This window comes from Penicillium vulpinum (genome assembly GCF_028829585.1).
Source record: "Penicillium vulpinum strain IBT 29486 chromosome Unknown utg000004l_segment0_segment0, whole genome shotgun sequence".
Lineage (NCBI taxonomy): Eukaryota > Fungi > Ascomycota > Eurotiomycetes > Eurotiales > Aspergillaceae > Penicillium > Penicillium vulpinum.
Genome location: NW_026643244.1, coordinates 4,004,361 through 4,022,459, shown reverse-complemented (window position 1 = coordinate 4,022,459; position 18,099 = coordinate 4,004,361). Strand labels below are relative to the sequence as shown.

The window sequence follows — 18,099 nt, the reverse complement described above, 5'->3', positions numbered from 1 at the left end:
ATGAATGCTCAACGAGAAATTCGCTGAATGACGGAAACGATGACGGGGTATTATGCTGAACGATGAGAGGAAAACACGAAAATGAGACTGTAACGCTCAGAAAAGACGAAGGCAAGCGATGAGCCTAGTAAGGGTTGGAGCTGTCGGCGATGAGGCTGTACATGCTCACTTGGATGCCAAGGGGGCGAACTCGGGGCATCAAGGCTCCCACAATCTGCTGGTCATCGTACTCCGCGTATATTCCATCTGTAAGGGAGAAAAATGCGGCCGATGGCCGGTTCATGCGCAAAGCTTCCAGGATATCGTCACTCCACAGGCCAGTGCACTCATTTTTGAAAAGTTGGAAATAAGGGTTCAGAGGGGGACAGCTTGAATCAAGGTCGATAAAACGGATCCGCAAATACTCCAAGGTTGGGAGTACAGATAGACACTCGATTGCCTTGATCACCATTGCCTCGAACGCAAGAATGAACTCCATGCTGGTAATTCCACCTATCCCCTGGCTCAACTGTGACCAGTGATGCGAGCCGTCTACCTGCTGCTTATGACAACATGCCTTGACTACAATATCCATTGACCTGAGCCGAGAACGAGAACTCATTGCCGTTGCACTTTGTTTCAAAGTCTCAAAGAAATACCAGCACACTCGACCAGTGTAGGTGAATGACTCTAAACGTGGAGCCATCTCGCCAAGCAGACTGCAGATTGGAGGAAGCGATTTTCGATGTCCAAAGAGCCCAGCTAGCACATCATCATTGTGGTTGTAAAGTCCCTCAAGACTGATATTGATGTGTCGGAGTTTTATTGGAGGGTAGGTAAGGATGTGTATCATGATGAAGTAGGCATTTAGATGGGGTTGGGCCCAAGAACAATGCCATTCACTCAATGCCGGCAATGCCCGTGCGATGTTATCCCAGTCGTCAAGTTTGCGCATCAAGTTCCAGGAACCTCGCATGATCAATGTCTGAATGTTTCCAAGAACAGGTAGACGCCGTTGGAGAATGTTATCATGACAGAAATGGCGGATCCTGGGCGAATTCTTGCAATGACCGCCTTCCAGTGTGAGAACTCGGGCTGCGGGGAAGTAGAGCCGAACAAGCTTGAAAATATCCTCCAGTGAAGCGTTGTTGAGTGCACGGCGATAATAAAAGATACCTTCTACCTGATTGTTGTGCTGATTCCATTGCATGGGTATTACATGTCCTGCGGCTGTCTGAGCGGCATAATGCGCCGTATTTGAGCCAGAAATGTTAGGCCAAACAGCCCGATCTCCCCAGATAGGCATCCAGACCTCAATGTGGCAGACATAAGGAATCAAATGCGCCTTTCTCTTGAACCACCGCACACAGTCGGCCACTCCTTCTCTACTGCCCTTGATTCTGACTACACAAACACATTTATTAGTACAATTTCATTCAAATTTCAATTTACGGTTAGATGAAACTCACTATGGCGGTAAATTCGGCTTTGAACAAGCCCAGTCCACACTCGGCAAATCAATGCCAGGTTAGAGAGGGCCTTCCGCCGCGGATGGTGGAGAGCCTTGGTCCAGTGCTGAGCACCATATGCTGTGTGATTACCAGCTGAGGCTCTTTCGCCAAAGAGCTGATCAAGAATAATCTCATGGATCTCAACCGGGAGATTGACAAAGTGGATTTCCGACTGGATCGGAGCTGAGATAGTTGATGTGGGGACATTTGCGGGGAGATGAGATTGGTCCTCACCGGCGGGAATAGGGCTGGAAGTGCCGCTATTTTCACTAATCTTTGCACCGGGGCAGTTGGATTTCTCTGCACCTGCAGGAGCTGCAATGGGTGCACTGGCAGGTGAATTCACGGACACCTGCCGGGTAGAGGGAATTGCGGAGCTCATGATGGGCAAGGATGAGGGGTGGGGGAGATGATCAGGGAAGTTGGAGGTCGCTGATGCGACTTGCTCTTCTTCAGATGAGAGACTGCGGCCTGATAACAATTTTACATACGTCAGTGCAAACAGGTCATGCCGGGGCTATGCATATACATCGTACTTACAGCTGTGCTTAGCCGCTCATATCAAAGCCGCATCGGCCCGACGATCGGTCTCACTACAGGCGGAATATGTCAGCGGATCAAGTTCACGAAGGAAATAAAAAGATAAACTACAAGTCTGGCGGCGCTCGCCGATCAGGCTGTTGGGCAGCTTGAAAAGGTGGCTTGGAACAAGGGGATTGGCGGGGAAGAGAGAGAGGTAAGCCGGCGGAAAGTGGAAGAGATGAGAACAAGATGAGAAGCAAGTGAGAGACGGGGAAGAGCAAGAAACCTACTAAAATGAAAGAAATTGCAGAGTACACGTAGAAGAAAGTGACGATGTATGAGAGCAGGAGGTTAAAAAGAAAAAGAGACGTTGCGCGACACGGACGTTTACTGTTGGGATATTTGATATTGGGCTATTAAACGAGAATGAGGATGATGATCAAGAAAATAACATGAAAATTATAAGAATACATCGGAGCTAGTATTTGTAACTACATGTTTTTATTGAGTACTATACCATGTTATAGTTCGTGTACGTGGGCCGTGATAGTTTGTTTGGCCCTATTAACCAAATAGATGTCGTCTTCCAGGTAATGATAAAGAAGACAGATAACTCATAGGTATTGTGATTGAATCATTAGTTGTTTACAGGCACAGACAAGCTTAGATCAGCAAATGAATGGGCGGGTATCAATGCAGAATAGACGCTACAAAACTATTACAAAGAAAAGACCAAAAGCAACTATAAGCTAGCGCTTACGTCTAAACCGGAAACGAAGTCCATCATCGCTGTCCGAATCACGCTCCTCGCGAGCTCTCTTCGGGCGCCGAGCCGGGACTGGGTCTGGAGTCGGTTCAGGCGAAGGGCGTGTAGTCGCTAACGGCTCGGATCGTGATGGGGCAACTTCATCGTGATGAGTTTCAGAGCCCGGATCCTCGGGCTCGATTCGAGAGTTTGTCTCAGTGGAATTGCCGGCCCAATAGTGATCGCCGATTCCATAGTCTTTGCGGGTTACTTCTTCTAGAGGAACGATTACCGTCTGGACCCGAGCTCGACTACGCGGCTCGCCCTTTCGGCGGAATTTCTTGAAGTTTTTGCGCCCATTCCAATGATCGTCCCATCGGTCTGAGCTTTCGACCTCGCGCACTGGCGCGTTCCGGACGGGGATTTCCATTTCCTCCACAATAGCTAGGTTCTTTAATTGTTCCACATCCACATCGTCCAGGTTGACTGGGTGTGAGTCTTCATTGCGTTGTTTCTCTTCATCTTCCCGGTGTTTCCGTGCGGCTTCGAGCACGTCGAGTTTAGGTCGCTTGGGTTTCGGGGCCTCGTAATTGGGAGCTACGGTCTCACTCTCTGGATTATGGCGAGTCATCTCTGCACGACGACGCTTCATTGCGCGGGCGCCCGGGAGAAGATCAGCGACCGTATCCTCCTCGGGTTCTTCCTTTACTGTATCCAGGGGTTGTGTTGCTTGGGAAGGCTGTTGAGTTTCAATATCCATGGTTTGAGTGGAGGTGATATTGGTGTTGTCCTCTTCTTCGGGCGCATACGCTGGGACAGACTCCATGTCGAATCCGTCATCAAAGGTTTTCATTTTACTGACGTATGCACGCACGCGGGGTGTCTTGGCCTGAGATCTCAAGGGCTGGCTAGGCTCAGGATCAGGGGGTGATACCACAATAGAAATTGCTTGGCTTGTCTGTTCAGCCTCGACAACTGGCGTAGGTGCGGAGATCTGGCTGGAGCCCTCCTCCGTGGGCAAGGCACGGCAGAGGGGTGATGCATCATTTCCCAGAATAGCGTCGAGGAATTCTCGTTGCTCTATCACGCGCTGGTCTGTCATTAGGGCAACTTCATTACCGACGTCAATAGACCATTGTTCGAGGTCTCCTTTTGATCGAAAGCGAACAAGGACGACACCCCCGGAACCGTGCCGCACGCTGCCCACGGCTTTCCCTCCGGCTGCTTTTTTCATAAACCGAACGATATCTGTGGCCGTTGTAACTCCATCTTCAACTTCATACAAAAGTGCCTTTCCTTGGCCATTGTTGATTGGACCTTGCAGGTTTTCAAATTGGGCTGAATCACCGAAGATAAACGTATATCCCTCGAAGACATTGAGACGTGCGGAATTTGGAGCGAAAGCAGCTGCGGGACGCTGAGTTGGCTCTTTCCCGGGAGGCGGGAGGTGTTTATTTGGATCGGGCCACGTCGATTCGAAGTCTGTTTCAAGAGGACAGAGTGACTCCACGTTGTCAAGATCACTGGGGGTGGCCGCGTAGACGAGTGCATCGATATATGAATCATCTACTATGTACTTCCCGTTGACCAGTGCCTGAAGACCCTTGGCTGTATTCCGCTTGCGCTGTACCACATGTGTTGTGTGATCAACAATATAGTCCATGACGGTCTTGATGTCGAGGTCTTCTAGACGTGAGCGAACATGGGCTAGAGGATCTTCACCACGCACCACCTTGGAGGAGGCTGACAACGTTAGAACCACGGGCTCCCATTTGATCCTATCAATATCATCAGCTGGGATTCAAGCCTGTTATAAGCAGCCATGCGCACCGGAGCGTATGTTGGTATTTAGCAAGCTGGATGATATGCTCATCGCTCTTCTCCAACTTGTATTCTCCTTGAATTCTTTTTCCGTCAACGATTGTCCCTTTCTTTGAGTCCAGATCGGTGATAGTGATATTGGATCGCGCTCGTGGTGATAACTGGGCTGGTATTAGCCATAGAATGCATATCACTGCGGGGGTTCAACCGTACCCCATCTCTCGGGTTGACCGGTGAGATTTCAATGGTCATATGCTTGCGAGATATCGAAGTATGATTGACGGCATGGCGGACTAACAATAAGATATTAGTGAAATTGTATGATCCGCTAAGTGAAATGGGCCACACCTCCATCTCGATAGAATCGACCGAATAAATACTTCTTTCCAGGGCGCAGCCACACGCGCTTCCCTATGACGTTTTAGCAACCGATCGATCCTTTTCGATTGAATACCCCACCTTCTAGAAAGTCACCGGTCGAATCAAGAATCCACATGACGACAAGTCCGCATACCGAGAGATTGTTCAACGTCGAGCTACGTAGCTGAGGCTCGCGCAAATTGAAACGCGTACCCACGTGACTCCGCGTCAAATTGAATCCCGCGCTCTCGTCTCATCATGTATTATCCACCGGCCATTGATGGGACGCTTGAAAATATGGAGTCCTCAGGGGAGAATTTTAGCAGTAATCCACAGCCTGAGCCAGCTACTGATGAGGACTTTGACACCCTGAAATATCAGCTACTCGGTCCCTCTTTAACCAAAGCGGGTCAAGACTCAGTCGATCAACAAAAGGTGCGCCTGATGATTGTATCTATATTGAGCTACAGCTGAACTCGAGTTTTCAGGTATCGGAGATTATCTATAATGCCTCCAAGGGCTCTAAGTTCTTTAATCACGAGCAAGAGCGTGATCGGAATCTCACGCTGAAAATCGAACGAATCTTAAAAGAAAAGGCACGGTTAGAACGTCTAGACTTGAGCAGTGAGCTACGACGTGCCGACGAACACCTCGCCGAGCTAGAATTGACCCGTGATCTCTCTCAACATGTCATTCATGTGGACTGTGACGCATTCTTTGCCGCTGTCGAGGAGCTTGACCGGCCCGAATTGAAGACGGTGCCCATGGCAGTAGGTAAAGGAGTCCTGACAACCTGCAATTATGTGGCGAGGAAGTTTGGCGTCAGAAGTGGCATGGCTTCGTTTGTTGCGAAAAAGCTATGCCCGCAGCTGGTCCTTTTGCCGCAGAACTACGACAAATACACCGCAAAGGCCAAGGAAATCCGCGCTATCATGGCCGAATACGACCCTCTTTTCGAGAGTGCGAGTATAGACGAAGCTTATTTGAATATCACACCATACTGCGACGCAAATCAAATGGAGCCTGGTGAGGTTGTTCAGCGGATGCGTGCAGAGATATTAGAAAAAACCAAAGTGTCCGTTTCAGCCGGAATTGCTGCTAACGCGAAGATCGCAAAGATTGCCTCCAATTTCAACAAGCCAAATGGGCAATTCCAGGTCTCCAATGAACGCGAGGCAATTATGGAATTCATGCGTGACCTCTCGGTCCGCAAAGTTAATGGAATTGGCCGCGTATTCGAGCGAGAACTGGAATCAATAGGTGTCAAAAAGTGTGGTGATATTTTCCCACATCGTGCCTTATTGACCAAGCTATTTGGAGAGAAGGCTTTCCAATTTCTGGCCCAGTGCTACCTGGGCCTTGGGCGGACCAAAATTGAACCTGTTGAGACCCACGAACGTAAAAGCGTCAGTACAGAGACTACGTTTCATGACATTGGAGACAAGGAGGAACTTCGAGCGAAGCTTTGGTGGGCTGCGCAGGAACTTGAAAAGGACCTGGTGCGGACTCAGTTCAAAGGCCGCACGCTAGCCCTGAAAGTCAAACTGCATACTTTTGAAGTGCTCACGCGCCAGACGGCTCCATCTCGGGCCGTCTCCCTGGCAAAAGACCTGTATTCATTTGCTCTGCCTATGCTCGCCAAGCTTGAGAAGGATATTCCGAACATCAAACTACGACTTCTTGGCCTGCGCTGCTCGAATCTGGTCAGCACTCAGAAAGTCGGACTCAATTTTTTCGGCGTAGCGGCACAACCCAAACCTGCTGCTGAGCCCACTTCTGAGTCCACCCATATATCGGCCTCTGGTGTAAATACAGATCGCGAGATTTCTGCCGAGGAGGCTTTCGAGGCAGCGGCTCGTCAGGAAATCCAGGACGAGATGAATGATCTAGAGCGGCTGAGTCAAGAAACACCTGATATTTCTGTTACTCCCGAACCAGAGGCCTCTGCAGCCCCAGAGGCAGTCGAAGCTGTCCCTATGTGGGATTGCCCCATTTGTACACGACCACAGATTGCGGATGATCGCAAATTCAACGAGCATGTGGACTTCTGTCTCTCCCGACAGACAATCCGCGAAGTGGTGCAGGACACCTCGGAAGAAACAATCTTGATACCCCAAAATTCTAGGAAAAGGAAGATGCCATCCCAGGCTGGTATTCCTGAAATGGACCCAAAACAGAAACGACTCTTTTTTCAATGACTTTTCCCCCTCTAGATGCCTTTGTTGATATAACGTGAACTTTGACGAGGTCAGAACTCACCAAAATGTCCTAATGATATGCAATGCCGGTCAACCCAGCAGAACAAGACCAAGCTCTTGCTTTCCATAGGCCCAGGCTTAGTGTGGAATGCAGCAATTATTGTTATATTATTGCAGGCTCACCGTGTTTCAAAGTCTCCACTTGACAGCCGCCAGATTCGGGACAGAAGCGGGACTTCTAGGGGCGAGATGGGTATTGGTTTTTTTTCCCTTTGTCTCTAGCCATATTGGCAATGACACGTCAATTGAGGGGCCTTGTAGAACCAATTTCCGCAAACAATAGAGATCTAACGAAATCTCCAAAAGTTACAATATCAATAATTCGACCCTTCGTTGAAGTAAGGAATTCCACGTTGCGGTGAAGCGGCGCCCTAAACCCAATCGGGTGGCATTGTTTTCGTCACTCGACTTTCTCTTGACTTTCTCTTCCTTTCAATCAGGCCACAAATTCCCTGTTAAAACGAGAGAGGAAAAAAAAGAGACAGGTGATTCTTTCTATTGGCTGGTGCCATCATGCTCATATCCTATGGCACCTCGCAATGCCATAACTTGCACCCCCCGCAACTATGACCTACGATAAACAAAACAACGGCAGTCTTGCCAAACCATTTACGCCCACCCTCAGCGCTGCATTTCATAGGAGCAACAAGGCTCCCCTGACACCAAAGCTTGCAAGTCCAAGTCCAGGTCCAGGATTTACTCGCCGCCTCCCACAACCCGACCACCCCTATTCCACCCCCTCCAAGGACAACTCCCCCGCGGTCCCGACCTTCCTAAGCGCCAACGTCACTCCACGATCTGGTCCTCGAACAAATCGGCGAGATGGCGCTATCTATTCCCCCACAAATACATCACCTGGCCTCTCTCCCTCTCCACATACACCATACTCTCAGTCAACAATCGGCTATGGCCGTCGAGACCGTAGCCCTGCTCGTGGGGTCAAGCCGGAACAACCCCGGAGTCTAAGGGCGAAGACCCTGACAGCAGAGAATCCGCCTATATCACGTCCAAATACTTTCTCGGATATTACATCGGGAACTCCGCTGTTCTTTCATGCGTCCGATGCACAATCATCACATCCCTCTGAGCCGCCAGATGCTTCTCGCCCGAGGCCTCAAGGAAAGACATCCCCAGCCTCGAGCTTCATATATGCGAATGGAGACCAAGAAGTAAATTCATTAGGGGAACAATCGAGTGTTACATCTACTTCTGCCAAACGTCGATCGGGTGGTCTTCCCCGGCCCCTGCCCGCCAGCAAACCAGGACCTTCCTCCTCGCGCTTGAGCTCTCCCGCGCTCTCAGACGTTGCTTCGCACCATCCGGAAGATATGAGATTACCACATATAGCCAGCGCTGAGAATGGACTAGTATTCGTTCCGCGTCTTGGCTCGCCATCGTCTAGTACAATCGGCGAGAAACCACGACCAGCACCGATCCGACATACTAAGTCCTCGAGTGTCGACTCGGGCCGCTATATCAATCATCCACAAGATAGCTTGCGAGCCAGCCCAGTCATCATATCTGGGAGCCATTTTGGTGAAGGGACAGCGCCCGTGATGTCAGAACAGATCCCCACCCTTCGCCCTCGGATCTTCAGCAATGTATCGTCCGTCTCGACTGATACATGCCCTCCCGCACCGCTCAGCCCCGGGAAATCCGAGGGGCCGAGCGAGGCAGCTCTTAATGCGCGTACCGAGCGCAAGATCATGGACTTGGAGATTAGCAACTCTTCGCTATTGGCCATCAATCGTACCCTGGAGCGCGAAATGAGACAACAAAAGGCAGAACTTCGGCGATTCCGACGACTGAGCCGCTCGGGACGGATATCAATGGCACCTTCCACCCGTTCATTCTCCGGAGCGGCACTTTCTGTAACTAGTGAGCTGGATGAAGGCGAAAGCGAGGTTTCTAACCGGTCACATGACGAGGTTTCTGATATCAGCGACGAGGATTCAACTGCAGATGAAAGTATCATGAGTCCAGGTTTGCTGGCCGAGCACGACGCCAAGCACCGTGTCAATGACGAGAAACGCGTCATGCTTGACTTGGCACGACATCGGGACGTCCTGGTAGATAGCCAGAGGATGAATCAAAGCCTCAAGCGATGTCTAGGATGGACCGAAGAACTCATCAAGGAAGGACAGCGTGCCCTTGAGTACAACGTCCGTGTTCAAGACGTTGAGCTAGGGGGTCGAGTCCTAGCACCTGAAGAGTTAGGCGAAATCGGTGAGAGCGGTCGTGGTCTTTTGAGCCCTGCGACCGAATACAAACCTGCCAACGCCGTCTTTTCTCCTGTGTTGACCTCCGAACTGTCCTTTGTTGAATCGCCATCTATTGGAACAATATCTCCTACACCCTCTATCTCTGGTGATCTAAGTACATGATACCATTTCTTGCCCTCGTCTCCCGGTGGGACGATCGAATTTATTTTCTTGCCTGTTCATACATTTGCACAATACCCCTTTTTGATGCCTTTCATTCTGAATTGTCGCTTCATCTCTCCGTTTGATACAGGTTATTCTTTCACTCTTTTGGGCTTAGCGACTTGCACTCTGGACTTCATACATTTCTTGCATTGCGTTCACAATTTCCATCAGACAGAATAGTCAACGATAGACCTCTATACCCGATCATGTTATCCATCTCGAACACTTTTTTCTGGCTATTATGAAAGATACCCGATGTGCAATTATTATCTGCGTATGTTTATATTATGTCTCTGCGCGCATTAATTGACTTGAACGCTTGACAATCATAGAATTTTGATTATGTTGGCTCAATGTTGTGTTCTTCACTGTTTCATTTCTTTGTTCTTTTAGAAACGAAAGATCAGAATTCACTATGGTTACTCTCGTATCCTGCTTGAAAAACGCAAATATCATTATATGTATCATGGTCAACATCATCAACAAGGTTGGTTCACTTCAGGTGTCACATCACAGGAATGGACACTGTCCCATCCGCTGCTGGCGAAGAGCCTCCTTGAAATCCTCCAATTCCTTGTATCCCTTGCCCTCAAAATACTTCGGTCCCAGATCGTGGGTGTGATAACCCTGTGGGTAATACTTGTCGCCGTCATCACCAGGCAAAGGCTGTCCTAGCGACCACTTAAACCACGCCATCGGCCCCCAGCGATTCCAGATCGTGGGCTGCACATAGAACGGAGCTCCATCATACATCAGCACCCAGTTGCGGCCGTATTTGTTCGGTTTATCGGTGAACACGTCCAAGCGCATGAAGTTGGGACGTGGGAGTGATAGGTATCGCAAGTATAGTTGGCGGAGCTTGAATATCAAGGCGAGCATGCCGCCGAAGAATACCGGGGGCTTATCCATCCTAGAAAAGCGAACCTATTAGACTCTCTGTGTGTGGTGATTGTGTAGTAAGATGCATACATCATTGCGGTCCGTAGTCGATCTCCCATCAGGTATGACACCAAGTATGTACCCAACGGCTTCAAGAAGTTTGGCAAATTATACACCAACACGTCGATGGTCTTTTCTGCAATATCCTTGTTGCGAGGGTGTGGCTTCATGTGCTGGACTTCGTATTGCTCGCTCCATGCACCAATCTCCTCCAGCCAGTTAATCCCATCTTGGAAACCAGTGTTTCCAGAGGGCAGAGGGTCATAACTTATCCCCAGTGCATCACCAAGACTCTTCCAGTAAGTTCCGATAGCGCATCGTTCCATTTCAGTCATCTCGCGCCACTCGAATTGTTTCACAAACCGGATTGGCTCGAGGGCGAACAAGCTTAGTGTGTATAGCATGTCGGCTTCGAGGATTTTGCCGCTGGCTCGGTAGCCCTTGTGCAGGAAGTTGGTTCGGGCTATTGCTGTCTGTGCTCGCTCGGAGCGTGGGTCGAAGGCCATGAATTCGCCGATCAGTGTACCTGTGTCGGCATATCGCTTGAATGACGTTGTAGAGTCTGATAACTGAGATGTCTTGAGGAGTAGGGTAGATATTGTTGGAATGCCATATGTCTACTCTATGTTAGCTTCAAGCTATATAAATGGATGAGCATTGCATACACGGAAGAGGGCAAACTGCAGTGACTTGAGCACAATGAAGGGAAATTCAGTCTGCATGGTTGTCTTTTGGATTGCCCAGGCATCTTGATCGGTCATTCTGCGCATAGATTGCCTCGTTCCGTAGCAACTATACTTCTTGTGGAGGGTCTGTCGTCGTTGGAAACGCAGTGAAGATGTCAACGCTAGATATGTTACTAGCCCTAGCAGCACACATAGTATCTTTTGATACGGTGAGGCTTGTAACAAAGAGCCTAATAGCAGGGAATCCTTGATACTGGACATAGTGAGCGATGCCATCTCTATAGCAAGGCGATGAAAATAAATTTGTAGGTATAGTTTTGAAATAGTATATACTGGAACCAAGCCGCTGAACTCGATTTTATATATATCCCATTGTTCTATCAACAGCCTGTACGAAAATGATTATCAAGTGAAGTACAATATTGTAGGTCTCATGTTAAAATGAACGAGCCGAGGAATATGGACGATCTTGCGCGGGGAAATCCCACATTGGAAACGCATAAAATTTTGCATACATGTGGTGTATACTATAGGATACTGTGATAAATGAAAGCTAAATGAAACATTTATGAGGTTTGTACACCTTTGCAAGAGGGTAATGTGATCTAGTATACCGAGGTTTGCAATCAACTCCGGATCATTCGACCTCTATGCCCTGAGTTTGGTGAGATTCATCCAATCGGATTTTTATCAATCAGCCTGATCGACAACATACTCGGCATCTTGCTCGGATGGAATAGAACCGACATCGTACGACAATATATTGTTCGAAATGACATCACTTTGAAATGGTCTTCCACTGAATATATCAGGTGACAAGTGTTTGTGTATAGTCCAAAAGGGTTATTCAATTCATCTTAACTACTAGTTTTTATCAGAAAATGTACATCCGTGTATATATCGCTGAGATCAAAGCCGGGTATATTTTGCACTGCTACAAGCAAGTTTCACATCCCTATTCAAGGCTTTCTCGGCTGTCCATTGCCCACTTGAGTAGTGATATTGTAGTCACCAAAGCAAGCTTCCTGGTACATCGCCTGCTTGTTGAGATCAGGCATAGCACTGAGGAAATCTTTGACCTTGCAGAATCCATTCACAGAGCCATCGCAGACCTTAAGACCATCCAGAGGCACGGGCGCATTGTTCAGCACAAATCGGATATAATCGGTAGTGTGAGGCTTGGATGACAGATCCGGGTTCTTGTACTTCTGCACCTGGAGATTCTTAAACGAGACATCCTTGGGACATGTCCAAATCTCAGAGTAAAGACGAGCGCCAAAGGGTGTCATCTGGTTGATGTTGAAGTTGCGGCGCGGGGCGTGTGCAACGGAGACAGGCAGACCATGAGGACCATAATTGAAGTAACTTAGACCCAAAGCAGCCAGTACGGATACAATGACATCGTCGTGGGACATGTCCATGTACAGTGGCTGGTCGAGCGGGAATGACTTGGTGTTATCATCGTAGGTATAGTTGATGCTGCTGTCACTGCTCATGATGAGCTTGGACTGCAGGCGCGCTGCAAGTTCCTGAACATATCCAATTCCTTGGGCGCGGCCACTTGGGGAGCCGAATCCGAAGCTACCGTAAAATTGGAGATCGACGTAGTATTCATAGTCGCGCCACTCCTGCTCAGTGAAGAGCGCGCAGAACGATGACTGGCCTAGAGTCGCATACTCGTAGGGGCACATATTGAACATCGCCATGATGTCGAGGGTGTCCAGCTTCAGATCCTTTGGAAGGTGTGCAGCAAGGCGCTTCCGGGCATTTTTGACAAGAGACTCGGCGAATATAGGAGCAGCGTTGTCACCTGGCTCTAAACCACTGGAACAGGAACTGGTCGAAGATAGGGTGTTGTTGAAATCTGTGACCTCGGGGATTACAGTCAGATCGTATTCCGAGTATGAGCTGTTGGCTCCTGTGTTCCCAAAGAAGCCACCCAGCCACCAGCGAGAACTCTCCAAGATTCGGGGATACGAAGTCGTGCGGAAAGTCGGTTTTGGGCGCGCGGTGCCATTAGGATACACATTCAACGAAGCATTCCAGGCTGGCTCACCGTTCTCTGCGCGATAGAGCAACCGACCATACTGGCTCCAGAATTGGGCGCCGGAACTAGCTTCGGTGGCAGCACCCGTGGGAAGCAGAGTGTTCGAGCCAAGCGTGTACTCCCAATCGTCCAAGAAAGCCAGTGATCCAGAGCCGATCTTCTTGTGTGGATGTTTCTTGGTGTAGTTGACCAGTTTCTGGGCGAAGCTCTCCATGCCTTCTCCATCGAGAAGCCATTGTGTCGGATACCGCTGGGCATGGCGGTGTAGCACATGCACTTGGGATAGTTCACACTCCAATGGAAAACCCTTGGGGATAGTGAAATCAGATGCATCGGAATAAGGACTCAGGTTGGCCCAGCTTGTTTTCATATCAAACCCGGACGGATATGAAAGACCAGTAGGACCAGCTGGGGGCGAGGAGGAGCCTGAGGCCATTGCGGCAGTGCTGCCAACAAGAGCTAGTAAAGCCATGGCAGATGAGTGTAGAGACGCCATATTTATCGATGCTTATATTTTGCTGTTTACTCGATGAAGTCCCGAGAAAAGGGAGAAATTGACAACGTCTACAGGCTGTTATGTATGTGACATGTTATCAGTCCTGCTCAAATGCGAGGGCTGTGGAGAGGGGGGAAAGGAGATCGACCAAATCCATTTCCTTGTGTGGAATCACTGTAGAATCACTTCCGCCGTTTAAATCCGGCACGATGTTACCTTGAACTATTGCTGTTTAATTTAATTCAATGATATAGGGCAGTGATAATGTTGGATTTCAAGGAACACGATAAGATATACGGTGATCTCCGAAGATATCAGCCAAGGCCGGTGGGGAATGCTTAGTTGTATTTTGATCGCGTGACCTAACTCCTGATATATCAAGCTAGTTCCTTTTGTTGGGGGAATGCCTCCTTCTTCCCTCTTTTGTTTTTATTCATTCCTCCAGCTCTTCGAAGCTGTTTACTTGCAATATTATTGACTGCACTTCTTATTCCCTGCTGCTGAGATTAGCCTTGTGAAGTACAGTACAACGTCCTTTAATCTGGTATACAGACAGCGAAGTTAGAGAAGTTGGCGAAGTTGGAGAAGTTGGAGAAATATGAGATTTCCAAGGCTGACTGGGAAAACCAAAAAAGAAAAGCCAACAGGCTACGATCATTAAATAGGCTTTACATTCGTATAAACCTTGTGATGAAAGAAAAGGTCAAAGGGGGAACACATTACATCTCGGCACATGACAACAACCCTCTGCCAACACTTGGGCTTAGAGACTTAGGCTTAGACATCACAAAACTTCAACTCTATACGAGACCTTCAGAATGATCCACTCGCTTACCTTGTATCAATCTGGGTAGCGCAAACGCCATATCGATGTGGGTGCTCGTATTGGACACGAGTCATGGAAGTCGACACTGTTTAGTGGCGCCGATCTCTATCCCAACTGGTCCACAAGCTACAAATAAGGCTCATTCTGCATTGTTTCCAATTATGAGCTCTATCTATCATGAGCCGCATGCGAAAGATATCATAAAGAACAGGGGATCCTGTCCCTTGAGGCCCCTATCGAACAACTTTGTTTCTTTTTTTGATACTCTTGGATCTGCACAGATTTTCAAAGTACCTATATACTAGCTATATTGACCTCACTATGCTGGCTCTCAGTATTGTCTTGTATGCCCTATTGGGCACCTCTTTGGTTTTCGCCATTATTGAGTTAGGTCTCTCGGCTTTCATCGTAGCCGCATACTCTGGCGCACATGAAATCACCACCTGGAATGCATATTCGGGCTATTCATACGGCCAGGTCAATTTGGATCCTCCGGCTATCCTCGTATTCCTTGTGTTTTCTTCGGTTTGGACTATTTTTGTGACAGTCGCCGCCCTAGTACTGCCCTGGTACTATACTCGCAAGGGTTCCGTGACCGCAAAGCTCAACACTGTCCTCTCCGCTACCTTCGTGGCCGTTTACTTCGTTACCATGGTATTCTGGCTGGCATGCTTTGCTGATCTTGCCAGTCTCCTTGGTGGTGGTACTAGTGTAAACCCCTACTACAATGCCGTGCTTGCCTTCGGCGTGCTCCTTTGGTATAGTCCCCAGTCAATACACATGCAATACAAGAAACCGACCTGACCCTCGACTCATATCTAGGCTACTATTCGTTGCCCTCGTCGTATTCACCATTCTTGCCATGTGTGGTGTTTTGGTATCGGACTGGGCTGGGTACCAGTCTCTCAGAAAGGAGAACGGGGTTGCTGCGAACCAGACTAGCGTAGGCTCTGCCCATGAAGCGCCGATGGGTACGTATCATGTTGCTCCATGGAACCTGTGATGTTTTGATATTAATGTTCTTCATGAACAGCCGAACAATCAATCGCTTAGTCCTTCCTCGCCCTTGCACACAGTGTGGAAATGAGCACCACGCATGTCCGCATGAGATCAGTCCAGCATAATCGCTTCAGTTTGCTTTGGTTTTTCGTTGTATTGTTGGCCCTGGTATTTGCAAGGAATAGTAATAGTCTCCATTGGGAAAGGGTCACATCTTCTGCGTGTTTTCTCTATTCTTATACCACCTATAGTACTAATAATATATCATGCCAACCGTGGAATATTTGTTTCTATATGATTATTATAAGCATCTATGTCCATACAATCCGCACCAAACCGCTGTCATGCTGTTGCGACTAATCAAAGAGCAAAGGAGGTATATAGTCCAATCTATCGCCCGAACTGGGCGTGTTGCAAACCGCATCCATCCGGTTGCTGTAAAGGACGGAATAGTTAAGCCCGAGAGGAGGTGAGGAGGTAAAAAAGAAACCCAACATGTATGTCCAGGATATAATGAACCGGCTATTAAGAAAGACAAAGTACGAGATGGGACTCAACCAAAAGAGAAGGGAAAAAAACGAGATGAATAATGAGGCAATCAAACAGTGGTCTCTTGAACAGGCTCTTTTCCGCCATGGGTCTCGTCATGGTCGTGCTTGGACTTCTTCTTCTTCTTGTCCTTCTCATCCTTGCCCTTTTTGCTCATGGCCTCGGCCATAAGCTGCTCGAAGGCCATGTAATCACCTTCTTCTTCGGGGTCGCGTGCGGCCTAAAAGCTAGTGGTTAGCATAATCCTATTAGATGGAGAAGGCGTATATGTACCTTCGCATAAATATTGCCGGCAATCACCAGCGCATGCGCACGCTCAACGCGTTTCTCAAGTCGAGTCCGCTTGTCACTCAGGATCTGGTCACAGACATCACGCAGGACACTCTGGATCTCGAACTTGCTGCCACGCCACGCCGCGGCGAGAATCTTGCCAGTAACTCTCTTCTCATATTCAGCCTTCTTCTCATCAGTCCAGTCCTCACCACCACGTTCCTCCATCTTAGCCATCTCCTCCATAGTCATCTGCGCATCAATGGCTGTGGAGATGGTGGTCCATGTCTCCTTCGCAAGGGTGCCCTTGTCCTTCAAGCGGGAGAAGAAGCCAGAGATACCTAGGAACTTCTGTGACTTGAGGAAGGAAGTGCCTTTCTGAACGTATGTTTGACCAACGGCGTGAAGAATTTCCAGGCCGAAAGATTCCATCTTCAAGTTCTCGACCTCGAGTCGGATCTTCTCCTCGAAAGCATGGGACACATCCTTGCCTTTGTCCGTCTCAGTCCAAACGCTCAAACGGTCAATCAGCTTGTTTGCCAGTGTGTTGACACGATCTTCGCGAGCTTTTCTGCGTTCATCCTCGAAGGCGGTAAGACGTTCCTGCTGCTCCTTGGAGAGACCCTTCTTCTTCTCCTTCTTGCGCAGCTCCTTCTCCTCCTGAGACAGACCGGCTGCCTCCATGCGAGCTTCTTCTTCGGATTTATCCATGAGAGCCTGTTGACCGAAATTTCGTCGAGGAGTGCTGACGCCAGAGGTCTGGCCGGAGGTTGGTTTCTCGGAGGAACTAGCAGCTGCAGCTGCGGCTGCAGGGGAAGCCCCTGCCGAAGGAACGTGGGTTTCGGGAGCAGAAGCCGGATCACCACCTGCGGCCTTCACCTCCTCATCGTGGATGTTAAGTTTCTCTTCCGCGGACTGGGCCAGTTCTTCCTCCTCCAATTCTTGCATGGTGATGTCCATAGTCGCGGTGAGGTCCTTCATGAGGGAAATTTCGCCGATAAGATCAACAAAAGCCTCCCCACCGAAGATCATGCTGAAGAATTCGGACGGGTCCTCTGTAAAAGACAAAATCAGAAACGTTGTGCTGGACATTAACGACCATGTAATGGACTTACCGAAACCACCACCAGGCACTGATTCCTCCTTGCCAAATTTGTCATATCGCTTTCGGAGATCTTCGTTGCTCAGGACTTGATACGCCTCGCCGATCTATAGAAGCAGGATATCAGCGTCGTGTAATGTGCATCATCCCTCGGTTTGCGCAACCATACCGCCTGGAAACGTTCGTGTGCGGTCTCATCTCCAGGGTTCTTATCTGGGGCGACGGATTAGAATGACTGGTAAATAAGTCTAAGGTCGAAAGCGGGGCTATACCTGGGTGAGTGACAATAGCCAACTTCCGGTAGGCCTTCTTGATCTCCAGTTCGGTGGCCGTAGGTGGCACACCTAGGGCTTCGTAGTAGGCAGTATCGGCAACCATCGCAGCGACCGAGCCTAAATTGAGAACAAAGAGGGTTTGAGGGAAGGTATAATTTCAATAGAGTTAAAAGGTCTGAAGAAAAAAAGATTAGATTGTGTGTTTTAGGCAGAACCTCAAGATATTTTTCAGAAGTTGGCGCTGATATCATGTGGGGGGCATTTGTATGCATGGTTTGTTTTAATCAC

At 48.8% G+C, this 18,099-nt stretch overlaps 8 protein-coding genes across 8 annotated transcripts; 3 read left to right on the top strand and 5 right to left on the bottom strand.

Annotated features, from left to right (window-relative positions):
* Positions 1-124: 124 nt before the first annotated feature.
* Positions 125-1,872, bottom strand: N7479_010029 (uncharacterized protein; the record flags this gene model as incomplete). Its single annotated transcript, XM_057257722.1, has 2 exons — positions 125-1,383; positions 1,449-1,872. 2 exons carry the CDS (start codon positions 1,870-1,872, stop codon positions 125-127), a joined length of 1,683 nt encoding a protein of 560 aa, XP_057105180.1.
* An 889-nt stretch (positions 1,873-2,761) lies between these two features.
* On the bottom strand, positions 2,762-5,074 carry N7479_010028 (DNA damage response protein RcaA; the record flags this gene model as incomplete). Its single annotated transcript, XM_057257721.1, has 5 exons — positions 2,762-4,535; positions 4,588-4,739; positions 4,792-4,871; positions 4,927-4,989; positions 5,038-5,074. The coding sequence occupies 5 exons, from the start codon at positions 5,072-5,074 to the stop codon at positions 2,762-2,764; spliced, it is 2,106 nt and encodes a 701-aa protein (XP_057105179.1).
* Positions 5,075-5,196: 122 nt separating this feature from the next.
* Positions 5,197-7,136, top strand: N7479_010027 (Y-family DNA polymerase; the record flags this gene model as incomplete). The annotated part of the gene is made up of 2 exons (XM_057257720.1): positions 5,197-5,373; positions 5,427-7,136. The coding sequence occupies 2 exons, from the start codon at positions 5,197-5,199 to the stop codon at positions 7,134-7,136; spliced, it is 1,887 nt and encodes a 628-aa protein (XP_057105178.1).
* Positions 7,137-7,762: 626 nt separating this feature from the next.
* N7479_010026 (uncharacterized protein) lies at positions 7,763-9,580 on the top strand (the record flags this gene model as incomplete). Its single annotated transcript, XM_057257719.1, has 1 exon — positions 7,763-9,580. The coding sequence occupies one exon, from the start codon at positions 7,763-7,765 to the stop codon at positions 9,578-9,580; it is 1,818 nt and encodes a 605-aa protein (XP_057105177.1).
* Positions 9,581-10,132: 552 nt separating this feature from the next.
* Positions 10,133-11,322, bottom strand: N7479_010025 (uncharacterized protein; the record flags this gene model as incomplete). Its single annotated transcript, XM_057257718.1, has 3 exons — positions 10,133-10,532; positions 10,592-11,178; positions 11,227-11,322. The coding sequence occupies 3 exons, from the start codon at positions 11,320-11,322 to the stop codon at positions 10,133-10,135; spliced, it is 1,083 nt and encodes a 360-aa protein (XP_057105176.1).
* An 884-nt stretch (positions 11,323-12,206) lies between these two features.
* N7479_010024 (histidine phosphatase family protein) lies at positions 12,207-13,790 on the bottom strand (the record flags this gene model as incomplete). The annotated part of the gene is made up of 1 exon (XM_057257717.1): positions 12,207-13,790. One exon carries the CDS (start codon positions 13,788-13,790, stop codon positions 12,207-12,209), a length of 1,584 nt encoding a protein of 527 aa, XP_057105175.1.
* A 1,147-nt stretch (positions 13,791-14,937) lies between these two features.
* On the top strand, positions 14,938-15,669 carry N7479_010023 (uncharacterized protein; the record flags this gene model as incomplete). Its single annotated transcript, XM_057257716.1, has 3 exons — positions 14,938-15,374; positions 15,439-15,587; positions 15,650-15,669. 3 exons carry the CDS (start codon positions 14,938-14,940, stop codon positions 15,667-15,669), a joined length of 606 nt encoding a protein of 201 aa, XP_057105174.1.
* Positions 15,670-16,213: 544 nt separating this feature from the next.
* Positions 16,214-17,914, bottom strand: N7479_010022 (DnaJ domain protein; the record flags this gene model as incomplete). The annotated part of the gene is made up of 5 exons (XM_057257715.1): positions 16,214-16,384; positions 16,438-17,489; positions 17,550-17,643; positions 17,706-17,749; positions 17,809-17,914. The coding sequence occupies 5 exons, from the start codon at positions 17,912-17,914 to the stop codon at positions 16,214-16,216; spliced, it is 1,467 nt and encodes a 488-aa protein (XP_057105173.1).
* Between the last annotated feature and the right edge of the window lie 185 nt (positions 17,915-18,099).